Source organism: Pangasianodon hypophthalmus, chromosome 4, assembly GCF_027358585.1.
Source record: "Pangasianodon hypophthalmus isolate fPanHyp1 chromosome 4, fPanHyp1.pri, whole genome shotgun sequence".
NCBI classification, from domain to species: domain Eukaryota; kingdom Metazoa; phylum Chordata; class Actinopteri; order Siluriformes; family Pangasiidae; genus Pangasianodon; species Pangasianodon hypophthalmus.
Genome location: NC_069713.1, coordinates 3,702,551 through 3,729,109, shown reverse-complemented (window position 1 = coordinate 3,729,109; position 26,559 = coordinate 3,702,551). Strand labels below are relative to the sequence as shown.

The 26,559-nt window shown below is 39.4% G+C and overlaps 1 protein-coding gene across 1 annotated transcript in view; it reads left to right on the top strand.

The window, feature by feature from the left end:
- The window catches only part of ptprn2 (protein tyrosine phosphatase receptor type N2), a 235,150-nt gene extending 216,848 nt beyond the window's left edge, over nt 1-18,302 (top strand). The window contains exons 18-23 of the mRNA XM_053233318.1: nt 3,331-3,450; nt 4,141-4,307; nt 13,163-13,216; nt 13,622-13,686; nt 14,738-14,811; nt 17,530-18,302. Coding sequence (XP_053089293.1) covers nt 3,331-3,450; nt 4,141-4,307; nt 13,163-13,216; nt 13,622-13,686; nt 14,738-14,811; nt 17,530-17,601 — 552 coding nt within the window. The 3' untranslated portion in view covers nt 17,602-18,302. The remainder of the gene's footprint in view (nt 1-3,330; nt 3,451-4,140; nt 4,308-13,162; nt 13,217-13,621; nt 13,687-14,737; nt 14,812-17,529) is intronic.
- Nucleotides 18,303-26,559: the final 8,257 nt, after the last annotated feature.

The following is a 26,559-nucleotide window of genomic DNA, read 5'->3' as shown; positions in this document are numbered from 1 at the left end:
GCAGACTCAGAAAGCTTTCATTAAAAATACTCCATTTGAATTAATGATGAATATGAACGTGTCGATCCCTGTCAATTATCTCGGCATGTTTATGTCATAGTCTGTCATTTTGATTAAGATTAGCACAAAAAAAAAGAAAATACACTCATAGTGTCTACCTTCATTATCTCGAAGGTCACCTGCTCCAGGGGCGTGAATGGCTGGATTTGTTCTGCTCCACCAGTGCGATTGTTTGCTGCTCTCGCTTTGACCTTTGCTTAACCTTGCATAGCGACGTTAGTCACTGCCAATATTTGATCACCTGCTTTGGAACATTTGTATTAGCTCATCAGACGGGCTCCAGTTTGCTGAGCCATTAGTGTGTAATGACGAACAAAACATCATGACTTAGTAGCTTAATGAGGTAATGAAGCAGAAGAAGCACATCAGAAATCATTTTTATGATTCTTAAGCAGCCATTTAATGAAAGCGCTGAAATGGAACGATGAAAAAAAGTGTGTTTGAGGTTCTGAGGTTGTGACTGGAAGGTAGAGAGAGAGAGAGAGAGAGAGAGAGAGATAGAGAGAGAGAAGATCCCGGGATTGCCAGAGAACCCCTGAGCTTGGATTGTGTCCTGTTACTGTCGTAACTCACGTTCCAGATACAAGAGAAAAAAAGTAGATAAAAAAGTAGATAATACTTACAGAAAAGAAAGACATCATTTCGCTGAGACTTAAGAAGTCGTTTGTTTGTCTGTTTTCAGTGGCTAGTGCATGTTTTACTATAATCCTGTGGGAAGTGGTTACTAGTGGTTACTACTGGAAAGCTGAACTTCTAAAGTTTTCCACAGTGTAACTGTATACAGTCACACAAGCAGATCAAATTCTTTCGATTTTCTGCCTCCAAAGCTACAAACGTCCTCCTCATCACCAGAGATACACCAATCTTTATTTCGTCTGCATTACGAGGAATAATAAATCTAATCTAAAGAACTAGCGAGGCTAGTTAACTAGCCGATACTAGCGAGGACTGGTAATAGCGTTGCTATGGTAACAGTGTGTGCGTCGTGGCATTTTTCCCCTCTATGTCAGCAGGTAAGGTGGTCTTGTAAGGTGTTTTTGTATTTGTATTGTACTGTTTTGTACATAAGTCAATATTGCACATAGAGATATACTCATATGCACAAGTCAACATTGCACACTCACACATACAGATGTACATAGTCTATATTTCTATATATATAATCTATATTTCTACTTCTGTAACATAGCTACACTTTATTATGTTTGTTTGTATGTATGTGCATGTCTGTTTTTATTTTTATTTCTATATAGTTTCTGTTATCTTGGCATTCAATGTGGACAGCAAAGAAAGAATTTCATTGTTCAGGGAAACTTGGTTTCCTCACTGTGCACATGACAATAAACGCTTTGAATCTTTGAATCTTGAATCTGGTCAAAAATAAACAAATAATAAATAAATAATAATGGCCAAATATGAAAGCACTGTTAATTAACAGCCAAATGGAAATACAATACAAATGAAATATTACATTTTTGCCGTTGATTTCAGGAGTCTTGAAAAAAAGCTATGAATTCGGTGTGATGTTGTGTTTTGCACCAGTCATGGTGGCGTAGACTCACGGCGTAGACTCACGGCGTATTTCACTTTAATAGCCCTCGAGGGACACGCTGAACGTGAGTGTGATTAGTTTATGGTCAGGACCATTGTGTTTTTATTGCCCCTCGTAAAAGTCAGTGTTTTCCCCTCATTTTCCTAACGGCCACAGCGGGCCATTATATCGCTGAAGGACACGGAGAAAGTGTGATTAGGAGAAATGGAGCGAGAAACGGCAGCTCAGACAGACAAGAAGAGAGATAGAGTGGGAGGGACGACAGCAAGCCAGGCGATTGAAAAGCAGGGCGGTGAGATGAACTTAAACTTCAATTACAACTAGGAAATGGTTTGGCTAATAATAGCCAGCGCGGCCGCGAGGGAACACTTTGTTAAGTGAAACATATGCTACGTTTAAGTTGCTTCAGAATTATTGCATGCATCCAAGTGGCAATAAAAGCCCAAGTGGTACCAAGTGGTATTTTACTCTAAAATAGCAGAAAACAATTTCTAGTTGATTCGAGCATGATTTTGCGAGACGGAGTCTTAGTTAATGTCCTCTGTTACTGAGCGCTAGGTCGTGAGTTTAAATCTCACCACTGCCAGAGAGCCAGTGTTGGCTTTTTAAGCAAGACTGTTAACTCTCCACTACATTGTTGGCTTGAATCACTTATAAGTCAGCATCTGGTATTTACATTTATTCCAACTGTGACATAATACAGTGCCTTGCATAAGTATTCACCCCCTAAACTTTTCCACATTTGAAATGGACTTAATTGGGATTTTTACCATTTGATTTACACCATATGTCTAACATTTGTACATACATTTTCTTTGTGGCACAAAGTTTAATTATCAAACAAAAAAAAAAAGATATGTGTTGATTGTATACAGTTAGTATTCACCCCCCTGGGTCAATACCCACACGTGTTCTTGGACGTGCCTCAATCAGCTTTGCATATCTGAGTTTTTTGGGTTTTTTTCAAAAGTGCTCAAGCCCTCTCAGATTAGATGGAGACCTTTTCTTAATTTTCAAGTGTTGCCACAGATTCCCAGTCAGATTGAGGCCTGAGCCATTCTAATATATTCAGGTTCCTGGTTTTGAAGCACTCCAGTGTATTTTCGGCAGTGTGTGGCTTTGGGTTGCAGCAGAACTAATTTCGGGATTTCACAGGAATAGTGGTGAATACTTACACAGTCATGTCACATTACTTTTTTATTTGTAAATTATTTTGCAAGATACATAGATTTTTCTCCCTGCTTAAATATTATGGGCTATTTTGTGTAGATTTGTGATGTATAATCCCAGTTATGTCCATTTCATTTCTAGGTTGTAGCACTACAAAATGCGGAAAAGTTTAAGGGAGGGCCAGGGTGGGGGCGCAAATACTTATGCAAGGTGCTGTACAATCTAATCCTGGCAAATATATTCTGTTTTATATATTGCTCTTGTCTTGCAGTGTTGTATCGAGTCAGTGTGTTGTCTTGTGCGTTCCATCTTGGCCTTGGATACTCAGTGTTTGTAGATTTATAGAATGATGTAAATTGGGAATCTGTCATGTACGATGCCTCGGGTGTGGACTGCTAGTCCAGACTGGTTATCTCAAAATCTTAAAAAGGTCTTTAGAAAGATCCTTGCTGTTCCTCATCATGATGATCAATTTGGCTGTGTGTATTTCTGCCTGAAACGTCTCGAGGCGTAAACTCTTTTTCTTCTCTATTTCTCCACTGCTGTAGATGGTGTGGGAGAGCGGCTGTGTGGTGATCGTCATGCTAACACCATTAGCGGAGAACGGAAACAAACAATGTCACCAGTACTGGCCAGATGAAGGGTCGGACCTGTACCATATCTATGAGGTAAAGTACTGATCGTTGTGTGTTTGTCCACTTGACTACGTCTTGCAGAGGAGCTTCAGTCCAGTACATTTTACTCTGGTCTTGTTGTGGTCCTGGAGTACCTCTGGATTGACCAGCTGGGGAACTCCAAAGCCAGGGTTAAGATTCAGAGTTGTAGCGTGTGCTCCAACTCAACAGCCTGGAGCAAGATTTAGTTCCAACGCTAATCTTACACGCTTTCTTTGATAGTCAGATCTTCTTGAAGACATTGATTCCATGGATCCAGCGAGCTTAGATGAGGCTTAGTGCTAAACTTGGCAACGTAGTGTATTCCTCTAGGAACAAGGTTCAGGCCATGTAGCGTGGAGAAGTTTCCTGAGGCTGAAAAAATTAAAGCGCATCTATCATATCAAGTGATAGTTGAATAAAGTATGGATATTCATAAAATCGATACTGAGATTCACACTATGCTGTGTTTTATTGGTGAATAAATTCTTGAAATGAAAGCTTGAAGTGGAATAAAATAGCATCATGTAATTACAGTATCATTCTAACTTAACTTGAAAGCATGGATTAAATTGCCAAATAATCAAGTTCCTCATCAGTTCTTCGACAAACCAGTGGCCTTAGTTTTCCTGGGGGACTTTTCTGTCTCCACAATCCAAAGCTTCTCATCCTAGAAGAGATGCAGTCATTCTCTTTTATCTCCAGGTCAACTTGGTGTCAGAGCACATCTGGTGTGAGGACTTCCTGGTGCGCAGTTTCTACCTGAAGAACGTCCAGACCAATGAGACACGCACCGTAACTCAGTTCCACTTCCTGTCCTGGATGGATCAGAACGTTCCTGAGTCAGCTCGAACCCTGCTGGACTTCCGCAGGTGTGTAAACGCATCTTTCTACAGGGTGGAAACCAGGAGAGGTGTCATTTCAATCTTTTCCCAATGAAACATCTGGGTTTTAGGCAGAAGTTGGGGTTCTATGCTAGTGAGCAGAAGGTTGTAAGTCTCATCGCCAGGTTCTTGAGTGAGATTCTTGGGTTCTTCCTCGGGTTCTTGCTTGGGTTGAACATATCTTCACAAAGTTTCAGTTAATTCGTGGTCATTGTGGTCTTTGAGTTTTTCTAGCAAAAAATCCAGCTCTGTCTTTTTGCAAAATAAAAAGCCCATTAAATCCAATTGCTGTTATTTTTCCATTCTTTTTGCATCGCAGCAAATAAACAGCGGTCCGTCTGTAACAATCCTTAATTCAGACACTTCAGTTAAATGGAAAAACATTAAGCTATAAATCTATAGTGGCGGAAAAGCCGATGGCAGCACAAAAGTCCTCATTTTTCTTCTGGCATAAATGTCTTTAATAGAGCGGGAGAATGCACCCTCACAATGGGCCGGTTCACTTCAGCTTTATCACACACACGTTCACTCCGCTGGTGGGTAAATAATACTATATCGGCAAATCTGCCGGCCTCCTGTTTGCTTTTCTTCCATCTATTTGAGCCTAAATGGGAAAATATTGGTAATGGCAGCAGGCTGTCACAATTCCCTGCATTTATCTCAGATTATATTCTTCTTTTAAAGGTGAAGGTCAAATATAATGTTCTCTTTTTCCATTCTTTCTTTTGTTCTGTATTTTTTTGCTTGCAGCACACGCTTCCTTTAACTTTCGGTTTCCTGCGTAACCTTTAAAATAACCCAGTGTTTGGAGGAGTCTGTTATTGACTTCAGCATGGTCTTACGATCGCAAAATCATGAGATTTGATTTCAAACATGAAGTTCTGAGTGGTAAAGTTTTTTTATTATGAGAATAAACCTTACCCTGAGAATGAGCTGTTACTATAGAAACAATAAGGTATTAGAGAAAGCGCTTTAATATAAACTGCACTACTATCAGAGCAGCTTTTGTAGAAAATGAATCAACACCTTCTGACCAATCAGAATCCAGGATTAAATGTAATAGATGCTAATATAAGCTGTTTTCATCATTGTGTGGTGAACTGATAGTTCCAGTGACTGTGGAAATTTCCAGAAACTTTCCTTTTCTCTTGGCATGGCCGGTGTAATCGATCTGATTCCTCATTTTTTTTTTTTTTTGTGAAAACCCGATGAGGTTCACTGAGCTGTATCGTCCTTCAGCACAGTAAATAAAGCTCTCTATATTACAGCACGTCCTCTGTAACCAACCCTTATTTCAGACACCTCAGTAATTAAAGGGAAAACATCCATCCATAAAGCCGGCGTTATATTTTTAGGCTCCAACATGATGGGACACGTTTCTCTCTGGATCACTCCGGAATGTTCTAGCTTTCTCTCAGCGTGTGTAATTAGTCCCTTCTCTCAGTGGATGCCTGATTTTACAGCTTTTTATGTTTAATGCTGCGGCTTCTTCTGCTTTCGGCCGGCGTTTTGGTTATTTTGCTGTCACTAATGTTCTGCACATTGATTGACAGACATACTACACTCACTTCTCTTCCTCTTCCTCTCTCTCTCTCTCTCTCTCTCTCTCTCTCTCGCTCTCTCTCTCTCGCTCTTTTCGGTTGGCCGGCTAATTAGCGGTTGCCACTGTCATTTTTGTGATGTTGCAGCTAGTTATATGAGCCCAGTTGCATAGTCACAAAAGTGATCATTGGAAACTGTATCTCTTCTTCCAGGCCCCGCACTCCTCCTCCTTTAATCTCACCATCCTTTTTCTCATCCCTCCTTCCTTCTACTCTTCTCCTCCTCACTTTATGTAAACGTTTCTCTTTCCATGTTCCTTTTACATCTTTTTCTCTCTCCTCACCCTCTTATTTTGTCTTTTTCCCTCTTCTTTTTCTGTGTTTGTCTCCATCATCTATCCATCTGACACTCTCTCTCTCTCTCTCTCTCTCTCTCTCTCTCAGTCTATCTCTCTGTCTATTTATTTACATATTTATATATGCCATCTCTCCCTTGCTTTGATCTTTCTATCCTTTATAACTTCTCTTTTCTCTCTACACATCTGTCTATCTATCTATCTTCCCCCTTTCTCTTTCTTTCTTGCACCTTATTAAACTTCACTCCATCTTTTCCCTCTTCTCTTTCCATATCCTCCTCTCTCCTTCCTTTTGTGTTTTTTTTTCATCCATTCTTCCTTCTATCCCTCTGTCCATGACTGTATATGTTTTTTTCTCTTTTCTATGATCACACCATCTTTCCTTTTTTCTTCTCTTACCATGTCTCCTTCTCTCCTTTCACCCCTTTTTCTATTATTTCTGTCTCTCCCTCACTCTCTCTGCACATCTCTCACTTTATTTCTTCTGAGTTGCCTGTATCTCAGTATATCTATCCCTTTGCAAGTCTCCCTCATCTATTCTTCATTCTACTCTTCATTTTATTTTCTTTCTTTCCTTCCCTTTTCTAAGTTCCAGCATTCCCTCACATACTGTCCCTCTGCTCTTTTCTCTCCATGTTACTCTCATTCTCTTCCTTCTTCTTCTTTGCTTTTTCTCTTTTGTACTGTTTCTCTCTTCCTTTCCTTCTCTCCCATCCTTTGTTTACGTCTTCTTATTTTTTCTCTTTTCACCACCTTGTTCTCGCTTGTCCTTTCTCTCACTCTTTCTAGATATCCCTCTTTTCATATCATTGTTGTCCACTTTTTTCTTTTTCTTTTCATCTCCCAATCTGTCTTTCCTGTATGATTCCTCATCTCTGTCCTGCTGCTTCAGTAATCTAAAAGACTACCAATCTCTCTCTCTCTCTCTCTCTCTCTCTCTCTCTTTCTCTCTCTTTCTCCCAATCTGTCTTTCCTGGATGACTCTTCATTTCTGTCCCGCTGCCTCAGTCATTTAAAGAATTACCAGTCTCTCTGTCTCTCTCTCTCTCTCTCTCTCTTTCTGTGAAATATCAGATCCTTTGTAGTGCTCTCACTTGTTTCAGAAAGGGTACTTTGATTTCATTTCTTTTTTTCTCTCTTCTTATTTTCATGAATTTTTATTTCAGATAAATTTTTCTCATTTTCTCTTTCTCTCTTTTTTGAAGGAGGTTGTTCTAAATGAATAATCCTTCGATAATCGTGCTTAATGGATATGTTTTTCTCATTTTCTGTAGCACTGGTAAACAGCCTTAAGGTATTCACTCAGATGCAAGTGTGGACGCGAGAGAGAGAGAGGGGGGGGGGGGGGGGGGGGGGGGGGGGGGGGGGAAGAGATGCACGATGAAAAGAAAACACAAAAGCATCACACCAAACTCTTAAAAAACACAAAATTAGGGCTAAAAGACTTGGTTTCCATGGCAACCCCAAGGGTGGTGTGAAAAGCATGAAAAGTGTGTGTGAGTTCGTGTGTGAGTGTGTGTAGGGGGTGTTTTTCCACTCATGCGTGTAACACTGCTAATTGTGTGTTAATGGTAATGTGTCCCAGCCTACCGTGATGTTCGTCACCCCTTTAACAGGGTTTATCGCTCTCATTTTCACAATTTAATTGTTTTATTGCACAAACATTAGAATGTTTATAGCATTTTATTAGAACACTGAGGTGAGACAGGCAGAGTTCAGTGTTTCAGAGCAGCAGTGGCTTCTGATGAATAATAATAATAATAATAATAATAATAATAATAATGATAATAATAATAATAATAATAATAATAATAATGTGAATAGTATACAGATATATGGTGTAAAGTTACTAATACATAGTGCAAACGCTCATGTAGAACATATAGGTTGGATAGTGAGAACATTAGGTATAGAGATGAGTGTATAATGTATAGGTGTATAGATATATAGATCATGGTATAGTATATGGAAGAGTGTATAGAGTATAGAACAATGTATAGTGTATAGAAGAGTGTATAGGGTATAGAAGAGTGTATAGGGTATAGAAGAGTGTATAGTGTATAGAAGAGTGTATAGAGTATAGAACAGTGTATAGTGTATAGAACAGTGTATAGTGTATGGAACAGTGTATAGAGTATAGAACAGGGTATAGTCTATAGAACAGTGTATAGTGTATAGAACAGCGTATAGAGTATAGAAGAGCGTATAGTGTATAGAACAGCATATAGAGTATAGAACAGCGTATAGAGTATAGAGCAGTGTATAGTCTATAGAACAGTGTATAGAGTATAGAACAGTGTATAGAGTATAGAACAGTGTATAGTGTATGGAACAGTGTATAGTGTATGGAACAGTGTATAGAGTATAGAACAGTGTATAGAGTATAGAAGAGCGTATAGTGTATAGAACAGCATATAGTCTATAGAACAGCGTATAGAGTATAGAACAGCATATAGTCTATAGAACAGCGTATAGAGTATAGAACAGCGTATAGAGTATAGAACAGCGTATAGAGTATAGAACAGCATATAGTCTATAGAACAGCGTATAGTGTATGGAACAGTGTATAGAGTATAGAAGAGCGTATAGTGTATAGAACAGCATATAGAGTATAGAACAGCGTATAGTGTATAGAACAGCATATAGAGTATAGAACAGCGTATAGAGTATAGAACAGTGTATAGTCTATAGAACAGTGTATAGAGTATAGAACAGTGTATAGAGTATAGAACAGCATATAGTCTATAGAACAGCGTATAGTGTATGGAACAGTGTATAGAGTATAGAACAGTGTATAGTCTATAGAACAGTGTATAGTCTATAGAACAGTGTATAGAGTATAGAACAGTGTATAGTGTATGGAACAGTGTATAGTGTATGGAACAGTGTATAGAGTATAGAACAGTGTATAGAGTATAGAACAGTGTATAGAGTATAGAAGAGCATATAGTGTATAGAACAGTGTATAGTGTATAGAACAGCGTATAGAGTATAGAACAGCGTATAGTGTATAGAACAGTGTATAGAGTATAGAACAGTGTATAGAGTATAGAAGAGCATATAGTGTATAGAACAGTGTATAGTGTATAGAACAGCGTATAGAGTATAGAACAGCGTATAGTGTATAGAACAGCGTATAGTGTATAGAACAGTGTATAGAGTATAGAACAGTGTATAGAGTATAGAACAGTGTATAGAGTATAGAACAGTGTTTAGTGTATAGAACAGCGTATAGAGTATAGAACAGCGTATAGAGTATAGAACAGTGTATAGAGTATAGAACAGCGTATAGAGTATAGAACAGTGTATAGTGTATAGAACAGCGTATAGTGTATAGAAGAGCATATAGAGTATAGAACAGTGTATAGTCTATAGAACAGTGTATAGTCTATAGAACAGTGTATAGTCTATAGAACAGCGTATAGAGTATAGAACAGCGTATAGAGTATAGAACAGCGTATAGAGTATAGAACAGCGTATAGAGTATAGAACAGCGTATAGTGTATAGAACAGCGTATAGTGTATAGAAGAGCATATAGAGTATAGAACAGTGTATAGTCTATAGAACAGTGTATAGTGTATAGAACAGTGTATAGAGTATAGAGTATAGAACAGTGTATAGTGTATAGAACATTGTACAGACTATAGAACAGCGTATAGTGTATAGAACAGTGTATAGAGTATAGAACAGTGTATAGAGTATAGAACAGTGTACAGACTATAGACCAGCGTATAGTGTATAGAACAGTGTATAGAGTATAGAGTATAGAACAGTGTATAGAGTATAGAACAGTGTATAGAGTATAGAACAGTGTACAGACTATAGAACAGTGTACAGACTATAGAACAGCGTATAGTGTATAGAACAGTGTATAGAGTATAGAACAGTGTATAGAGTATAGAACAGTGTATAGTGTATAGAACAGTGTATAGACTATAGAACAGCGTATAGTGTATAGAACAGCATATAGAGTATAGAACGGTGTATAGAGTATAGAACAGTGTATAGTGTATAGAGCAGTGTATAGAGTATAGAACGGTGTATAGAGTATGGAACGGTGTATAGAGTATGGAACAGTGTATAGAGTATGGAACAGTGTATAGAGTATAGAACGGTGTATAGAGTATAGAACGGTGTATAGAGTATGGAACGGTGTATAGAGTATGGAACGGTGTATAGAGTATAGAACGGTGTATAGAGTATAAAACAGTGTATAGAGTATAGAACAGTGTATAGAGTATAGAACAGTGTATAGTGTATAGAACGGTGTATAGAGTATAGAACGGTGTATAGAGTATAGAACGGTGTATAGAGTATAGAACAGTGTATAGAGTATAGAACGGTGTATAGAGTATAGAACAGTGTATAGAGTATAGAACAGTGTATAGAGTATGGAACGGTGTATAGTGTATAGAGCAGTGTATAGAGTATAGAACGGTGTATAGAGTATAGAACAGTGTATAGTGTATAGAACAGTGTATAGAGTATAGAACGGTGTATAGAGTATAGAACGGTGTATAGAGTATGGAACGGCGTATAGAGTATAGAACGGTGTATAGAGTATAGAACAGTGTATAGAGTATAGAACAGTGTATAGAGTATAGAGCAGTGTATAGAGTATAGAACGGCGTATAGAGTATAGAACAGTGTATAGAGTATAGAGCAGTGTATAGAGTATGGAACGGTGTATAGAATATAGAACAGTGTATAGAGTATAGAACAGTGTATAGAGTATAGAACAGTGTATAGTGTATAGAACAGTGTATAGAGTATAGAGTATAGAACAGTGTATAGAGTATGGAACAGTGTATAGTGTATGGAACAGTGTATAGAGTATAGAACAGTGTATAGAGTATAGAACAGTGTATAGTGTATAGAACAGTGTACAGACTATAGAACAGCGTATAGTGTATAGAACAGTGTATAGAGTATAGAACAGTGTATAGAGTATGGAACAGCGTATAGAGTATGGAACAGCGTATAGAGTATGGAACAGCGTATAGTGTATGGAACAGCGTATAGAGTATGGAACAGCGTATAGAGTATGGAACAGTGTATAGTGTATGGAACAGCGTATAGAGTATCGAACAGCGTATAGAGTATGGAACAGCGTATAGTGTATGGAACAGTGTATAGAGTATGGAACAGCGTATAGAGTATCGAACAGCGTATAGAGTATGGAACAGCGTATAGTGTATGGAACAGTGTATAGTGTATAGAACAGTGTATAGAGTATATAACAGCGTATAGAGTATGGAACAGCGTATAGTGTATAGAACAGCGTATAGAGTATGGAACAGCGTATAGAGTATGGAACACTGTATAGTGTATGGAACAGCGTATAGAGTATAGAACAGCGTATAGAGTATGGAACAGCGTATAGTGTATGGAACAGTGTATAGTGTATAGAGCAGTGTATAGTGTATGGAACAGCGTATAGAGTATGGAACAGCGTATAGTGTATGGAACAGTGTATAGTGTATGGAACAGCGTATAGAGTATCGAACAGCGTATAGAGTATGGAACAGTATATAGAGTATAGAACAGTGTATAGAGTATAGAACAGCGTATAGAGTATAGATCAGTGTATAGTGTATAGAGCAGTGTATAGTGTATGGAACAGTGTATAGTGTATAGAGCAGTGTATAGTGTATGGAACAGTGTATAGTGTATAGAGCAGTGTATAGAGTATGGAACAGCATATAGTGTATGGAACAGTGTATAGAGTATAGAACGGCGTATAGTGCATGGAACAGTGTATAGAGTATGGAACAGCATATAGTGTATGGAACAGTGTATAGAGTATGGAACAGTATATAGTGCATGGAACAGTGTATAGAGTATGGAACAGTGTATAGTGTATGGAACAGCGTATAGAGTATCGAACAGCGTATAGAGTATGGAACAGCGTATAGTGTATGGAACAGTGTATAGAGTATGGAACAGCGTATAGAGTATCGAACAGCGTATAGAGTATCGAACAGCGTATAGAGTATCGAACAGCGTATAGAGTATGGAACAGCGTATAGTGTATGGAACAGTGTATAGAGTATGGAACAGCGTATAGAGTATCGAACAGCGTATAGAGTATGGAACAGCGTATAGTGTATGGAACAGTGTATAGTGTATAGAACAGTGTATAGAGTATATAACAGCGTATAGAGTATGGAACAGCGTATAGTGTATAGAACAGCGTATAGAGTATGGAACAGCGTATAGAGTATGGAACAGTGTATAGTGTATGGAACAGCGTATAGAGTATAGAACAGCGTATAGAGTATGGAACAGCGTATAGTGTATGGAACAGTGTATAGTGTATAGAGCAGTGTATAGTGTATGGAACAGTGTATAGAGTATGGAACAGCGTATAGTGTATGGAACAGTGTATAGTGTATGGAACAGCGTATAGAGTATCGAACAGCGTATAGAGTATGGAACAGTATATAGAGTATAGAACAGTGTATAGAGTATAGAACAGCGTATAGAGTATAGAACAGTGTATAGTGTATAGAGCAGTGTATAGTGTATGGAACAGTGTATAGTGTATAGAGCAGTGTATAGTGTATGGAACAGTGTATAGTGTATAGAGCAGTGTATAGAGTATGGAACAGCATATAGTGTATGGAACAGTGTATAGAGTATAGAACGGCATATAGTGCATGGAACAGTGTATAGAGTATGGAACAGCATATAGTGTATGGAACAGTGTATAGAGTATGGAACAGTATATAGTGCATGGAACAGTGTATAGTGTAAAGCTAGTTAGAGCAGTATATGAATATAGCATGGCGTATAAGCTAACTGACACAGAATAGCATGTAGGTGTACTGAGGTACTGAGCAGTGTACAGATATACAGGATAGTGTGAGTGTAGTAGGGTTGAATTGTGTATCACTCTAAATGTATATGTTACAGGCTCATGGTTGTGTTTGTGTTTCATTACAGAAAGGTTAACAAGTGTTACAGGGGACGCTCGTGTCCAATAATCATCCACTGCAGGCAAGTATGGGGTGTGTGAGTCTCTCTCTCTCTCTCTCTCTCGCTCTCTCCCTCTATCTCTCTCTCTCTCTCTCTCTCTGTGTGTTGAGATGCCATGTGTGTTGATGGGTGATGATGCAACAACAAACTGCATGACTGAAATGTTCATCTCTCACACACACACACACACACACTCAGCTGTTCTCACTAACATTTTTTATTTCCTCCTCATTTCTCTGTCTGTTTCTGACTCACTATCCGTCTGTCTCTCTCGCTCTTTCTCTCTATCTGTCTGTCTGTCTGTCTATCTCCATCTTTGTCTTTCTATCTCTCTGTGTCTATCTCTCCTTCTCTCTTTCTCTATCTCTCTGTGTCTCTCCATCTCTCTCCATCTCTCTCTGTCTCTCTGTTTCTCTCTTGGTACAGTGATGGATCAGGGAGAAGTGGGACGTACATCCTGATAGACATGGTACTGAATAAAATGGCTAAAGGTGCGTGATCAATCTGTACACACACACACACTCACACACAAGACACACACACACACACACACAAGATTAAAGAAGGGAGAAAGAGAAAAGTTACATCGCATGTGTACTCTCTCTCTCTCACACTAACACACACACACACACGCATGCACACATGCGCACGCAGTCACACACACACACACACACACACACACACACACATACACACAGGAGCAGGTGTCCCATGGATTCGTTCCCAGGCTCCTTTAGGCCTTCACACTCCTCCCTCCTCTTCTTCCCTTATTCTTTTGAGAGAGAGAGAAATAGAACGAGAGACAGAGAGAGAGAGAGAGAGAGAGAGAGAGAGAGAGAAGGATGGTCCCAGGTCATTCTCTTCCCGTTCGTTTGATCAAAGCCTCACAAAGTTTCGTCTCGCACCTCCTCCCTCCTCCTTTTCTTTTTTCTTTCTTCGTTTTTTTTTTCTTCTTCCTCACTCACCCCCTCCCTTCGCCGTTTTTCTCTGCTGTCCCTTTTCCCTTCATCTTTAGTGATGAATTGAAAATTGCTTCAGAATGCCTTTTCATTTCCAGAGCCTTTTTTACTCTCTGTATCTCTCTCTATCTCTCTCTCTCTCTCTCTCTCTCTCACTCACTTTCTCTCACTCTGTCTCTCACTCTGTCTCTCACAATCCTAAACTCAGGAATCTCAGTACGTCTAGGAACATGAAAGCATCAGAGGACATTTTAAGCCCCGGGCTGCACCTCTCTCTCTCTCTCTCTCTCTCTCTCTTTTCTTTTTCTTTTTTTTTTTTAAATGAGTGAGGCCTCTCTTTTTATCATGTGAAGAACTTTCTCATGTTTAGCCAACAAAGAAATGAACACGATTCCCACCGTATCCCAAACACAGTCCATAAGCAACACACACCGCAGAGTGTGTGTGCGTGTGTATGTGTGTGTGCGTGTGTGTGTGTGATCCAGGCTGTCGGTCTGGTGGAAAGTTCTACCTCAGTCAGTCTAAATACTGTGTGTGTGTGTGTGTGTGTGTGTGTGTGTGTGTGTGTGTGTGTGTGTTATAGGTGCTAAGGAGATCGATATCGCCGCCACTCTGGAACATCTGAGGGATCAGAGAGCAGGCATGGTGCACACCAAGGTATGTCTATAGTACTGTTCAGACGGGATTAGTTTTCCAGATGTGTGTGTGTGTGTGTGTGTGTGTGTTCAGTAGTGTTGTCTGAGGACTTCTGCAGTAATTGTAAGCGATTTCTGTATAAATCATGACATCACTAAAAACTCCATGTGTACTACACACACCTCATTTTAATACACACTGACTGTCTTGTCCTTTATTATAAGTGTTTGTTGTAGGGGGCGTGGCCTCGCTTGGCTATAACATGTCTGTAGTCTGTACCTGTGCTAGAAACTCAACAACTCTCCTAAAACCCCCGGAAGCTTCTCTGACACGTCCTTTAAAACCTCGTCTATCTTTTATTCTTCTGCCAATTCTGAGTGGTTTATATAGATCAGTGGTTTGGAGTGAGATGATAGAAAGAAACACGTGAAGAAAAAGCAGAAAACCTCTTTCCACATGATAAATCACTATCTATCTATCTATCTATCTATCTATCTGTCTGTCTATCTATCTGTCTGCCTATCTATCTATCTATCTATCTAACTATCCATCTTTTTCGATAGAGATTTCTATGCAGAAGTACAGATTAAAGTGTGTTAAAGGATGTTATGAATGAAAGCAGGTGGCAGCGACTCACACAGTTAAAGGAGGTTAGCTGTATTTATCTGGATACAGCAGACATTAAAATCAAGAAATTAAACACACAGACTAAACCCACTTGATTACACACATTTACATATATACACAGTGCAGAGTGCAGAAAACACACACGAAGTTCTCTAAAACGAACAGCATGTTTTCTTTTCTCTACTGACGTAAATGACGTGTCGGAGCAGGAAGTGTCGTTTCAGCTGAAACTCGCGGCTCAGCTGAAGCGTCACGTTGTTTATCAGGATGGAACGTTCAGCAGGTGCACGTTTTAATTCCCAGCTTCAGTGCCAGATGATTAACCCTTTAGCAGAGACGTTAATTACAGCAGGACCTCCGGACACACGGTTAAAGTCACACCTGTACACTACAACTCCACACACACACTACAGCTCCACACACACTACAACTCCACACACACTACAACTCCACACACACTACAGCTCCACACACACTACAGCTCCACACACACACTACAGCTCCACACACACACTACAGCTCCACACACACTACAGCTCCACACACACCTGATCACATCATACACGTGATACACAAAGCAGCTCACACCACATGACCACCAGCTCCCTCTGCTCTTCTTTATTTAGACTGAGGATTTTTTACATTTTTGTTAAAATATCATTTGAAAACTACAGGTGTTTGTCTCTACGTCTGAGATAATACGATGTGATTAAAGATACGATGTTTAAATGTATATAACATACTGACGATTAAATATGATATTATTCAGAGTTACTTTGATGTGATGAGTCAGTATTCTGAAAATGATATAATAGTATTAGTGAGAGACTGACACACACAGAGGCCACGCCTCCTTCACTGAGACTGACAGGCCACGCCTCTTTCACTGAGACTGACACACACAGAGGCCACGCCTCTTTCACTGAGACTGACACACACAGAGGCCACACCTCCTTCACTGAGACTGACACACACAGAGGCCACGCCTCCTTTACTGAGACTGACACACACAGAGGCCACGCCTCCTTCACTGAGACTGACACACACAGAGGCCACGCCTCCTTCACTGAGACTGACACACACAGAGGCCACGCCTCCTTTACTGAGACTGACACACACAGAGGCCACGCCTCCTTCACTGAGACTGACACACACAGAGGCCACACCTCCTTCACTGAGACTGACACACACAGAGGCCACGCCTCCTTTACTGAGACTGACACACACAGAGGCCACGCCTCCTTCACTGAGACTGACACACACAGAGGCCACGCCCCCTTCACTGAGACTGACACACACAGAGGCCACGCCCCCTTCACTGAGACTGACACACACAGAGGCCACGCCCCCTTCACTGAGACTGACACACACAGAGGCCACGCCCCCTTTACTGAGACTGACACACACAGAGGCAAGAACAAAAAAAGTTGTGCTTGTGTGAAAGTTTTATTTTTATGGAGGCTTGAGCGAGTGGTCAGATAAGAAAGAAAGAAAGAAAGAAAGAAAGAAAAATAAGGAAAAAATGAGAGAAAATGCTAAGAATGAGAGAAAAAGTCAGATATGAAGCTTTCAGGACAAACAAAGACCACAGTCATTAACACGGTCATTCAGATTTGTTAGGGAATATTGTGGGCAGGTCTCTCTATCCCCAGGAGGTTGTGAGGTTGAATCTCGACAGTGCCACAGCCTGAGTGGGAGGGGCTTACTCTCTCTCCCCTGTCAATCACAGAGACACTCGCTGATCGTGTGCATCTGTGAGCTCGTGTATGTGGAAGAGGGCAGAGAGCGCTTTCCTCAGAGTGTGTTACACTGCCCTGTGATGCAGCGTGAGCAGGAGTACGAAAAGATACGCTCTTCTCACGTCACGTGTCTCAGAGGAAGCACGAGTTACCTGTCGATGAAGAGAGACAAATAAATAAATAAATAAATAAATAAACCAGACCAGTCGTGCACACAGCTCTAGTTGAGATGAATTATGAGCTGAAGTGATGTAGCTGAGGTTGAGGAACTGTCACTGATGTTTTGGGTTAGGCCACGCCCACTTCATGTTTGAATCAGATTACAGATCCAGATGAACGTGACGTGTGTTTGTGTCTCTGTGTTTCCCTGCAGGAGCAGTTTGAGTTTGCGCTGACCGCCGTGGCCGAAGAGGTGAACGCCATCCTCAAAGCTCTGCCGCAGTGAAGAAGCTTCTGCACACACACACGCGCACACACACACACGCACACACACACACACTTCCTCTATCTTCTCTTCCTGTGACTCAGTGGTCTGTTCGTCTGTTAGAAGTCGTCACAGAATAAATCTGTGCTTCTGCTCTAATGCTTAGAGAAAATCTCTTTATTCTGTTCGTCTCTCCGAGTGTGCTGTACGACACAACCGTGACGTTAACTCTAGAGCTCTGACATTTCTATTAAAATACAAAAATGTTTTACTGTGTTGAAATAAATAGAGATTGTATTTTGTGATGCACTTGTATAGCAGTGTGTATTACAGCTGATAGGTGTGTGTGTGTGTGTTATATCTGAAATATGTATCAGATTTATCTATATATTTATTACATATATACATATATATATATATATATATATATATATACACCGTGTGTGTGTGTGTGTGTGAGTTATGTTTGTTGTAGCAGTGTAGAATCTGATCTGATCTCTCGCTCACACACACACACACACACACACACACACACGAGCAATATCAGTGCGATGATCATTACCCTGTTCTGGTTTGGAACACACACGTTGTGATTATTCTGTGTTACTGAACGATGCTGCACATCAAACAGGACAAAAATTCAATATTTCAAACATTTGTATATAAATATTTTTGTGTGGAGCGTATAATGCAGAAAATATAATAAACTCTACCCTGATGGACGTGGCTTCTCTTTCTGCTGTTCCTCTGAATGAACAAAAACAGGAAGGAAAGAAACAAAAATTTACATGAAAGAAAGAAAGAAAGAGTGATAAAAATAATATAAGCAGTACCAGCAGGAAAATGAGTCATACAGAAAGAAGGAAAGAAAGAAATGAACATACTGCTAGAAAAATAAAGAAAAAAAATGTGAAGAAAGAAAGAAAGAAAAGCTGGTAAGTAAAACAATGAAAAAAGAATAAAATTAATTTGAGAAAAACAAGAAAGAAAGAAAGAAAGAAAGAAAGAAAAATTGGCAAAACAGCAAAACAGATTTAAATAAAAACAAGAGAGAAAGAAAAAATGATTTATAAAAAGAAAGAAACATGAAAAGAGAAAGAAAAAGAAGAGAAAAAGCAAAAATTGATTTCAAGAAAATAAAAAATGTGAAGAAAGATGAAAATGAATGAAAGCAAATGCTGTAGGTGAAAAGAAAGAACATTTTTAAAATATAAAAAAAACTGAAAAAGGAGAGAATCACACTCATGAAAGAAAGAAAGAAAGAAAGGATGCAGGGATGAAAGGATGAAGAAGGGGAAAGCAGAGGAAAAGGAAGTCTGCAGTTTTATCATCAGTGGAATAGAAGCTGAGGAATATTGTTTATGAACAGAAGAAAAACGTCTTTCTGAACATTACTGCAGTCATGACTGTGGCCCAACTGCTGCGCTGCACAAAGTATTGGCACCCCTGTATGAGTACAGCAGTGACACGGGCAGGAGCGGTGATCAGGAGCATCAGCACTCAGGAGATTAAAAGATGCGCTGTTAGAAAATAGACAATAGACGATATTGTAGAAAATACACACTTCATAGACGATATTGTCCCACTGCTCACTTCAAATCATAGAAATGCCACCAGGGAGCATAATCATGGCTGCTGATCCTGTAGATATTTCTGTTTTTCCTCGATTGCTAGACGGTTTTGTTTTTTTGTCCCTGATATTTTTACCTAAACGTCTCCGAGTGTGGTGATGAGTGAAGAGAGACGTGCGGTTCTCCTCTGCGCAGACGTGAGGATAATACGCTGCGTTTCAGTCTTGAGTGGAGAATAATAACGAGAATAAACAGCATGCAAATTCACCATTAGCAATGCCATCACTGATGTGGCCTTCCTGCTGTTTTTTTTCTTTTTTACATGCTCATTTGCATCTCATTTGCATATGCAACCTTAGATCTGCTGCTTAACCTGCGCCTCATCAGTATGCGGCTAATCTGAATGTAAGGCAGACATGCTAATCAGCTTATGAATAACTATACGGCACACGTAATTACGCATGTTTAATTGGTTATCATCTGAAGGATACAAGTTTATTAGGATTTTTTTTAAAAGTAATAAAAAACGAGCGGTAGTAATCGCTTCCTGAAGCAGCTAGCGTGTTTCTGCGAGTGTGTGATACGCCGTCCTCTCCTATTTGGGAGGATTGTTATTTCCTCTTATCATTCGATACAGCTCACACAATCAATTATCGCTTCAGCCATGACTGGTTTAACGCGAGCTGATTTTTTTAATTAACTTAGTTTCGCCTTCATTCGTTCCGTAATTTCTCATCCGTCGCACTCGTCCTTGTTGCTTCTTCTCATGACATTGCTCCACTTCTCCGTCTCGTTTAAATCTGAATGCTAGTCTCTCTGTTTGCTCGATGAAAGGATCCAAAGAAAAGCTACATCAAGCAAAGGGAGGTTTCTTTTCTTTTTTTTTTTTAAATCAAATGTCAAACCATTGTGTCGTATTCAGGATGTTAATGCTAGCAATCGACAGAGCAACACCCTTAAAGTAAAATCACATCACTTCACCTGGGATAATGTGAGTGATATAACGTTACACCCTGAAACCCTACATGAACACAAGTAAACACGTGTGTGTGTCTGTGTGTCTGTGTGTGTGTGTGTGTGTGTGTCTGTGTGAAAGAGAGCAAGAGAGAGACATCACGTGAATAATAATGCGATCACGAGTAAAACCACATGCTGTATGTGAAAATATAATGTGAAATAAATGAATCAATTGAAAAAAACAAATGAAAATAAATGAATCATCTGAAAGAATCACACAAAAATAAATTAATCATTTGGAAAATCGCCTTTGAAAATGAAAGAATCATCTGGGGGGAAAAAAATCACATGAAAATAAATGAATGATTTGAAAGGATCTCAAGAAAGTAATTGAATCATCTGAAAGAATCATATGAAAATAAATAAATAAATAAATCATCTGAAAGAATCACATTTGAAAATGAATGAATCATCTGAAAAAAAATATCACACGAAAATAAATGATTTATGTTTAAATAAATCACATGGATGTTACCATCACAGATGAAATTATTTTTTTAAATAATAATAATAATAATAATAATAATAATAAGAGAAACTATTTTCTCACACCATTACTCCAAATCAACCACGAGCATTCAAATTCACGCTAGGTTTTTTGTTGTTGTTCAGTTTTCCTCCATGTATAAAGTGGGAGTTGTCCACTGGACAGCTATTTTCTTTTCTGTTTCTGCTTCAGCTCCCTCTAGTGGTAGTTTGTGCGATTTACTTCCTGTTTCGCACATGAACCAGGAAGTGATATTAGCTAGCTTTATTGTGCACCATTTTGTAGCTTCTCTCAGTTTTCTGGAATATTCCTCATCACTCGTTCCAGCTTGTGAAGCACCACAATGACCAGGAACACGGTAACAGACGGAAATGCATTTTATTTATTTATTCATTTGTTTGTTTGTTTGTTTAAATTTTAACAAAAAGTCAGCAAGTCATTGCTCACTGTTTTGGCTCTGAGATCTGGGTTTTTTTTTTTGCATCCTTGTAAAAGATATTACTCGAGACTAGCTAAGCATCTCCTGATATGTTTGGCCGTCAGCTGACTGCGTGTCGTAAACAGTAGAGTTATACGTAAGAATGCTTAGTGCTGCATTATATTTTGCTCGGATTCGTCAGTATTTCCACAAACCTGTGTGTTTTTAAAATAGATACGCAAAATAAACCCCTCACTTTACTCTAATTTGGTGAAAAGGTTTACGTAACAGGCCCCCTAGTGGTGCGAAAAGAATTCTGTGCAATTTTAGGTAATTAAATCAGTTCACTAATGTCAGAAGATCAGGACGAAGCAGTGATCATGAAGCGATTATATCTATCTGGGATGGAAAAACCTCAAAAAGAAAAAAAAGCAGTAGAGAAGAAACAGAACCAAAACACCAGTAAGAAATTTACGCTAAATAATTAGTCAATTCGTCCGTTATTGTACTTCCACCTGCTGGTGTAACTGAAACGGAAGATGTGAGTGGCTAACTATCTAGCATCTAGCGTGAGAAGCGTTATGCTAACACATGTTAATTTGCTAGCTTGTTATTACTAGCTATGACAGCATCGATGATAATTAATGCTAGTTACAACATTGAGGTGAATTTATACATAGCTACATACTAAATAAAAATGTTTGCTTTGTGAAAGTAAACAGGAAGCAGGTTTGTTTTTTCTTTTTCTGGATGTTGAGCCTAATTTTAAACCAGGCAACTAAAAAAAATAAGAAACAAAACAAAAAAAAAATATCCCAGATTTGAAATGTGCTTGTCCTGGCTACAGATTTGTCATCCACTGATGAAGCTAAATATTAAGCGTCAGTGTTTACTAAAACATTAAAAAAGAAAAGAAAAGAAAACAAAAGGGCTCATAAGACTTATACAGAGTTCTAAACATTTTATCTGCTACTAATTTCTTATCAACTTCCTCTAAAGTGACTTCTGGTTACGAAAGCTAGCATCTCATTATATCATAGCGATTGCTAAATTGCTATATTTAAGCCCAGTTTATGGTTCTGGTGAAACTTTCTGGAAGCCTTTCGGTACTTCACAGTTGTGGAGATGCCAAAAAAACTCGAAGTGAACTATATTTAAACGGACGCATGGGAAGAAAGTGAAACTCCAGTTCTCAGTTCCACGCAGAGCAAAAAGATGAAAAACGTGTGATTAGTACCCTCAAGAGCTTAGCTCAATCAGAGCCACAGAAAGAATCTCGTCCAGAAACCCAATTATCCTGGTATATTCTGTCCGTGTCCCTCGCTTTAAGACGAGAGCCGTCTCAATAGCACTTAAAGCTCAGTCCCAGCTCGGTCCAGCTCATAATCACAGAGTTCCCTGAATCTCCAGAGCACCAGCCTAGCCACGCTCACAGAGTCAAATCAAAAACAGAAGACAAAGAAAAGTCCTGACCTTATTCCGTCTGAGCTTTCTGAATGCTGTTTTTATTAGTAGCCAAAAAACTTTAATATACAGGCAGATCTGTTAAACTTCTCGAGGGGTTGAAAAGCAAAATTCAGGAGAAATCTGAATCTTAAATGTCCTCGAATTTTGCCTTTAGAAAAAAGAATAATTGAGCTGACTAATGACAGACGAGCCAGAATATTCAACATAAAGCTTGTTTTGTGAAATATTTTTGCTAGATTTTCACTTTAGCGTCATTAAAATCGTTTAGGAAGATTCTTGGAGACAGTTCAGGACAAGTCAAGTGGGTTTTTATTGTCGTTCCTCTGTATACTGTAGCTTGTATACATTGTTTCTCCAGGACCATGGTGCAACACAAAACAGTAGTACAAGACTACATAAAGTGCAAATACACAACAGTGTGAGAAGAGTGCAGGACAATAACACACAGGACAGGACAATAAACACACAGGACAGAACAATAAACACACAGGACAGGACAATAAACACACAGGACAGAACAATAAACACACAGGACAGAACAATAAACACACAGGACAATAAACACACAGGACAGAACAATAAACACACAGGACAATAAACACACAGGACAGAACAATAAACACACAGGACAGGACAATAAACACACAGGACAGGACAATAAACACACAGGACAGAACAATAAACACACAGGACAGGACAATAAACACACAGGACAGGACAATAAACACACAGGACAGAACAATAAACACACAGGACAATAAACACACAGGACAGAACAATAAACACACAGGACAATAAACACACAGGACAGAACAATAAACACACAGGACAGAACAATAAACACACAGGACAGAACAATAAACACACAGGACAGGACAATAAACACACAGGACAGGACAATAAACACACAGGACAATAAACACACAGGACAGAACAATAAACACACAGGACAGGACAATAAACACACAGGACAGGACAATAAACACACAGGACAATAAACACACAGGACAGGACAATAAACACACAGGACAGAACAATAAACACACAGGACAGAACAATAAACACACAGGACAGGACAATAAACACACAGGACAGGACAATAAACACACAGGACAGAACAATAAACACACAGGACAGGACAATAAACACACAGGACAGGACAATAAACACACAGGACAGGACAATAAACACACAGGACAGAACAATAAACACACAGGACAGAACAATAAACACACAGGACAGGACAATAAACACACAGGACAGAACAATAAACACACAGGACAGAACAATAAACACACAGGACAATAAACACACAGGACAGGACAATAAACACACAGGACAGAACAATAAACACACAGGACAGAACAATAAACACACAGGACAGGACAATAAACACACAGGACAATAAACACACAGGACAGGACAATAAACACACAGGACAGGACAATAAACACACAGGACAGAACAATAAACACACAGGACAGGACAATAAACACACAGGACAGAACAATAAACACACAGGACAGAACAATAAACACACAGGACAGGACAATAAACACACAGGACAGAACAATAAACACACAGGACAATAAACACACAGGACAGAACAATAAACACACAGGACAATAAACACACAGGACAGAACAATAAACACACAGGACAATAAACACACAGGACAGAACAATAAACACACAGGACAGAACAATAAACACACAGGACAGAACAATAAACACACAGGACAGGACAATAAACACACAGGACAATAAACACACAGGACAGGACAATAAACACACAGGACAGAACAATATATATACAGCACAGTAAATACAAAGGACAGGACAATAAATGCACGGGACAATAAATGCACGGGACAATAAATACACGGGACAATAAATACACGGGACAATAAATACACGGGACACCAAATACACGGGACACCAAAGACACAGAGGACAGTAAAGACACAGAGGACAGTAAAGACACAGAGGACAGTAAAGATACAGAGGACAGTAAAGACACAGAGGACAGTAAAGACACAGGACAGTAAATACACAGAGGACAGTAAAGACACAGGACAGTAAAGACACAGAGGACAGTAAAGACACAGGACGGTAAAAACACAGGACATGGGCTGTAACTGTAAACTATAGAGTAGTGTAGCAGCAGGAAGTATAGAAACCATACTGGTAGCAAAATGTGTTCCCAAAATATAAAGTGACTGATGCAGCTTTTTAAAATGCAGGTGTTCAGTGTGTTTGAATCATGCTGGGTTAGGTGTTAGACTCGCCCCGGTGAGTGTTAGAGGGCAGCAGGGTGTTGTATAAGCTGACTACTGGTGGTTTTGCATTCATTATGTGAGTTTTGAAAAATAAAAAACTTGATGGGAAAACCAGAAAATTTGAAAAAAAACACAAACAAAGAAAAAAGTATAAATATGAAAAAGAGAATGTTATGCATGGCTGAGGATGTTTTCCATCCAGCGTTTTTATTTCATGTTCATCAGTGTGTTGCAGTCGTGCCGCTCTGAAATGCAATCAGTGTCCAATCACAGCTCTAATCCACGTGTTTATAATCAGAGAAGGATCTGGAAGTGGACGTTTCTGTCCATATAAAGCAACGGCCTTTTTACTTTCTTCCTGGTTTCTTCATTCCATCTGCACTGATCGACTGTTAGACGCTAAAACATTCGACTTTTCAGATTTCTTACTGAAACATGCTAATAATAACACTTACAGCTCACAGCAGGGCCTGGGAGTGATGTTCTCAGATTGGTAAGAATTCGTTTCAGCATTGTTGTGTCTTCAGACATCAGACAGGACGTATGTGTGGATGTGATGTGGATGTGAGTCACGTGTTTCTGAGCTACAGCTTCAAATCGCTAATCATCAACAAGACCACAAACCACACTCACAGTGTTTGGACAGACGAAGAAACAGAAGATTTTAATGATTTTTATGAATGAAGCAACATTCAGCATCAAAGTGACCCTGACTAGGATAAAGCGCTTATTAAAGAAGAATCAAAACATTAAATCTGTCCATTAAATCCATTACGCTGCTGTTTTGTTTCTTTTCTTTCACTAAACAGATGAAAAACAGCCGTGCACTTTGACTTCTCCATCATCTTCAGGATTTTTGTATTACTGTGATTAATGGAATTTTTAATTTTTTTTTGTAAATTTGTTGCAAAATCGTGAATTGCATCTTATGTTATCTGTAAACGTGGACTAAAGGACGTCGCAGAGCTAAAACCAGTCGTAGCTTCATCACTTCCTTCCTTTGTCACGCAACACGATATTAGACATGGGTAGGGGGCGGAATTGTATTTTAGAAATTTATTTGGATGATTACTTGCTTTAATATTTTGATGTTATTGATTTTAAACGTTTGTCTGAGCGTATGATGATTGCGTACGACGTTAAACGGGAGGCTGTAAAACTAACGAAGCCAATTTAGCAAATGATACTGAACGTGATGAATATCGTGTAAATGTGTACCGCTTATTAATCGCTCATCTAAATATTCATGTCAGTAGACCATCATTTTGCGTGTATGATTAGCATTATTATTAAAGATTAGCATCCTTTCTGCAGATTTGTCTTTATATATTTTAATCATCGCACGCTTGTGTACGAGTTCAGCAGAAACAGGTGGAAAAGGTAAAAACTCCTCTGAGGAGAACGGCGTCAGTCGGCCATGTTTATTCCTAACTGCAGGAGTGAAGGGCTCAGCGTCGGGCCGGCTGGCTTCAGAGTCCGCAGGCTGTGAGATCAATACGCAGCGTCGAGGCGGGAGGGAGCCGGGGGGAGCGGTGAGGAGTGATGCTGTTTGATTTGGGCGCCGTCCAGAGGAGCAGCGTGGGAAGTGTTCCAGAAAAGCGCTGGCGTGGAGGAAGAGAGGGAGGAGAGGGAGGAGGAGGAGGAGAGAGCGCTTCAATCCAGCCTTGTTGTTCCCTTCTTCGTGAACGCAGCCGAGGCTGTAACGAGACGGCAACAGATTGCAGCGCGAGCGTCTCATGTC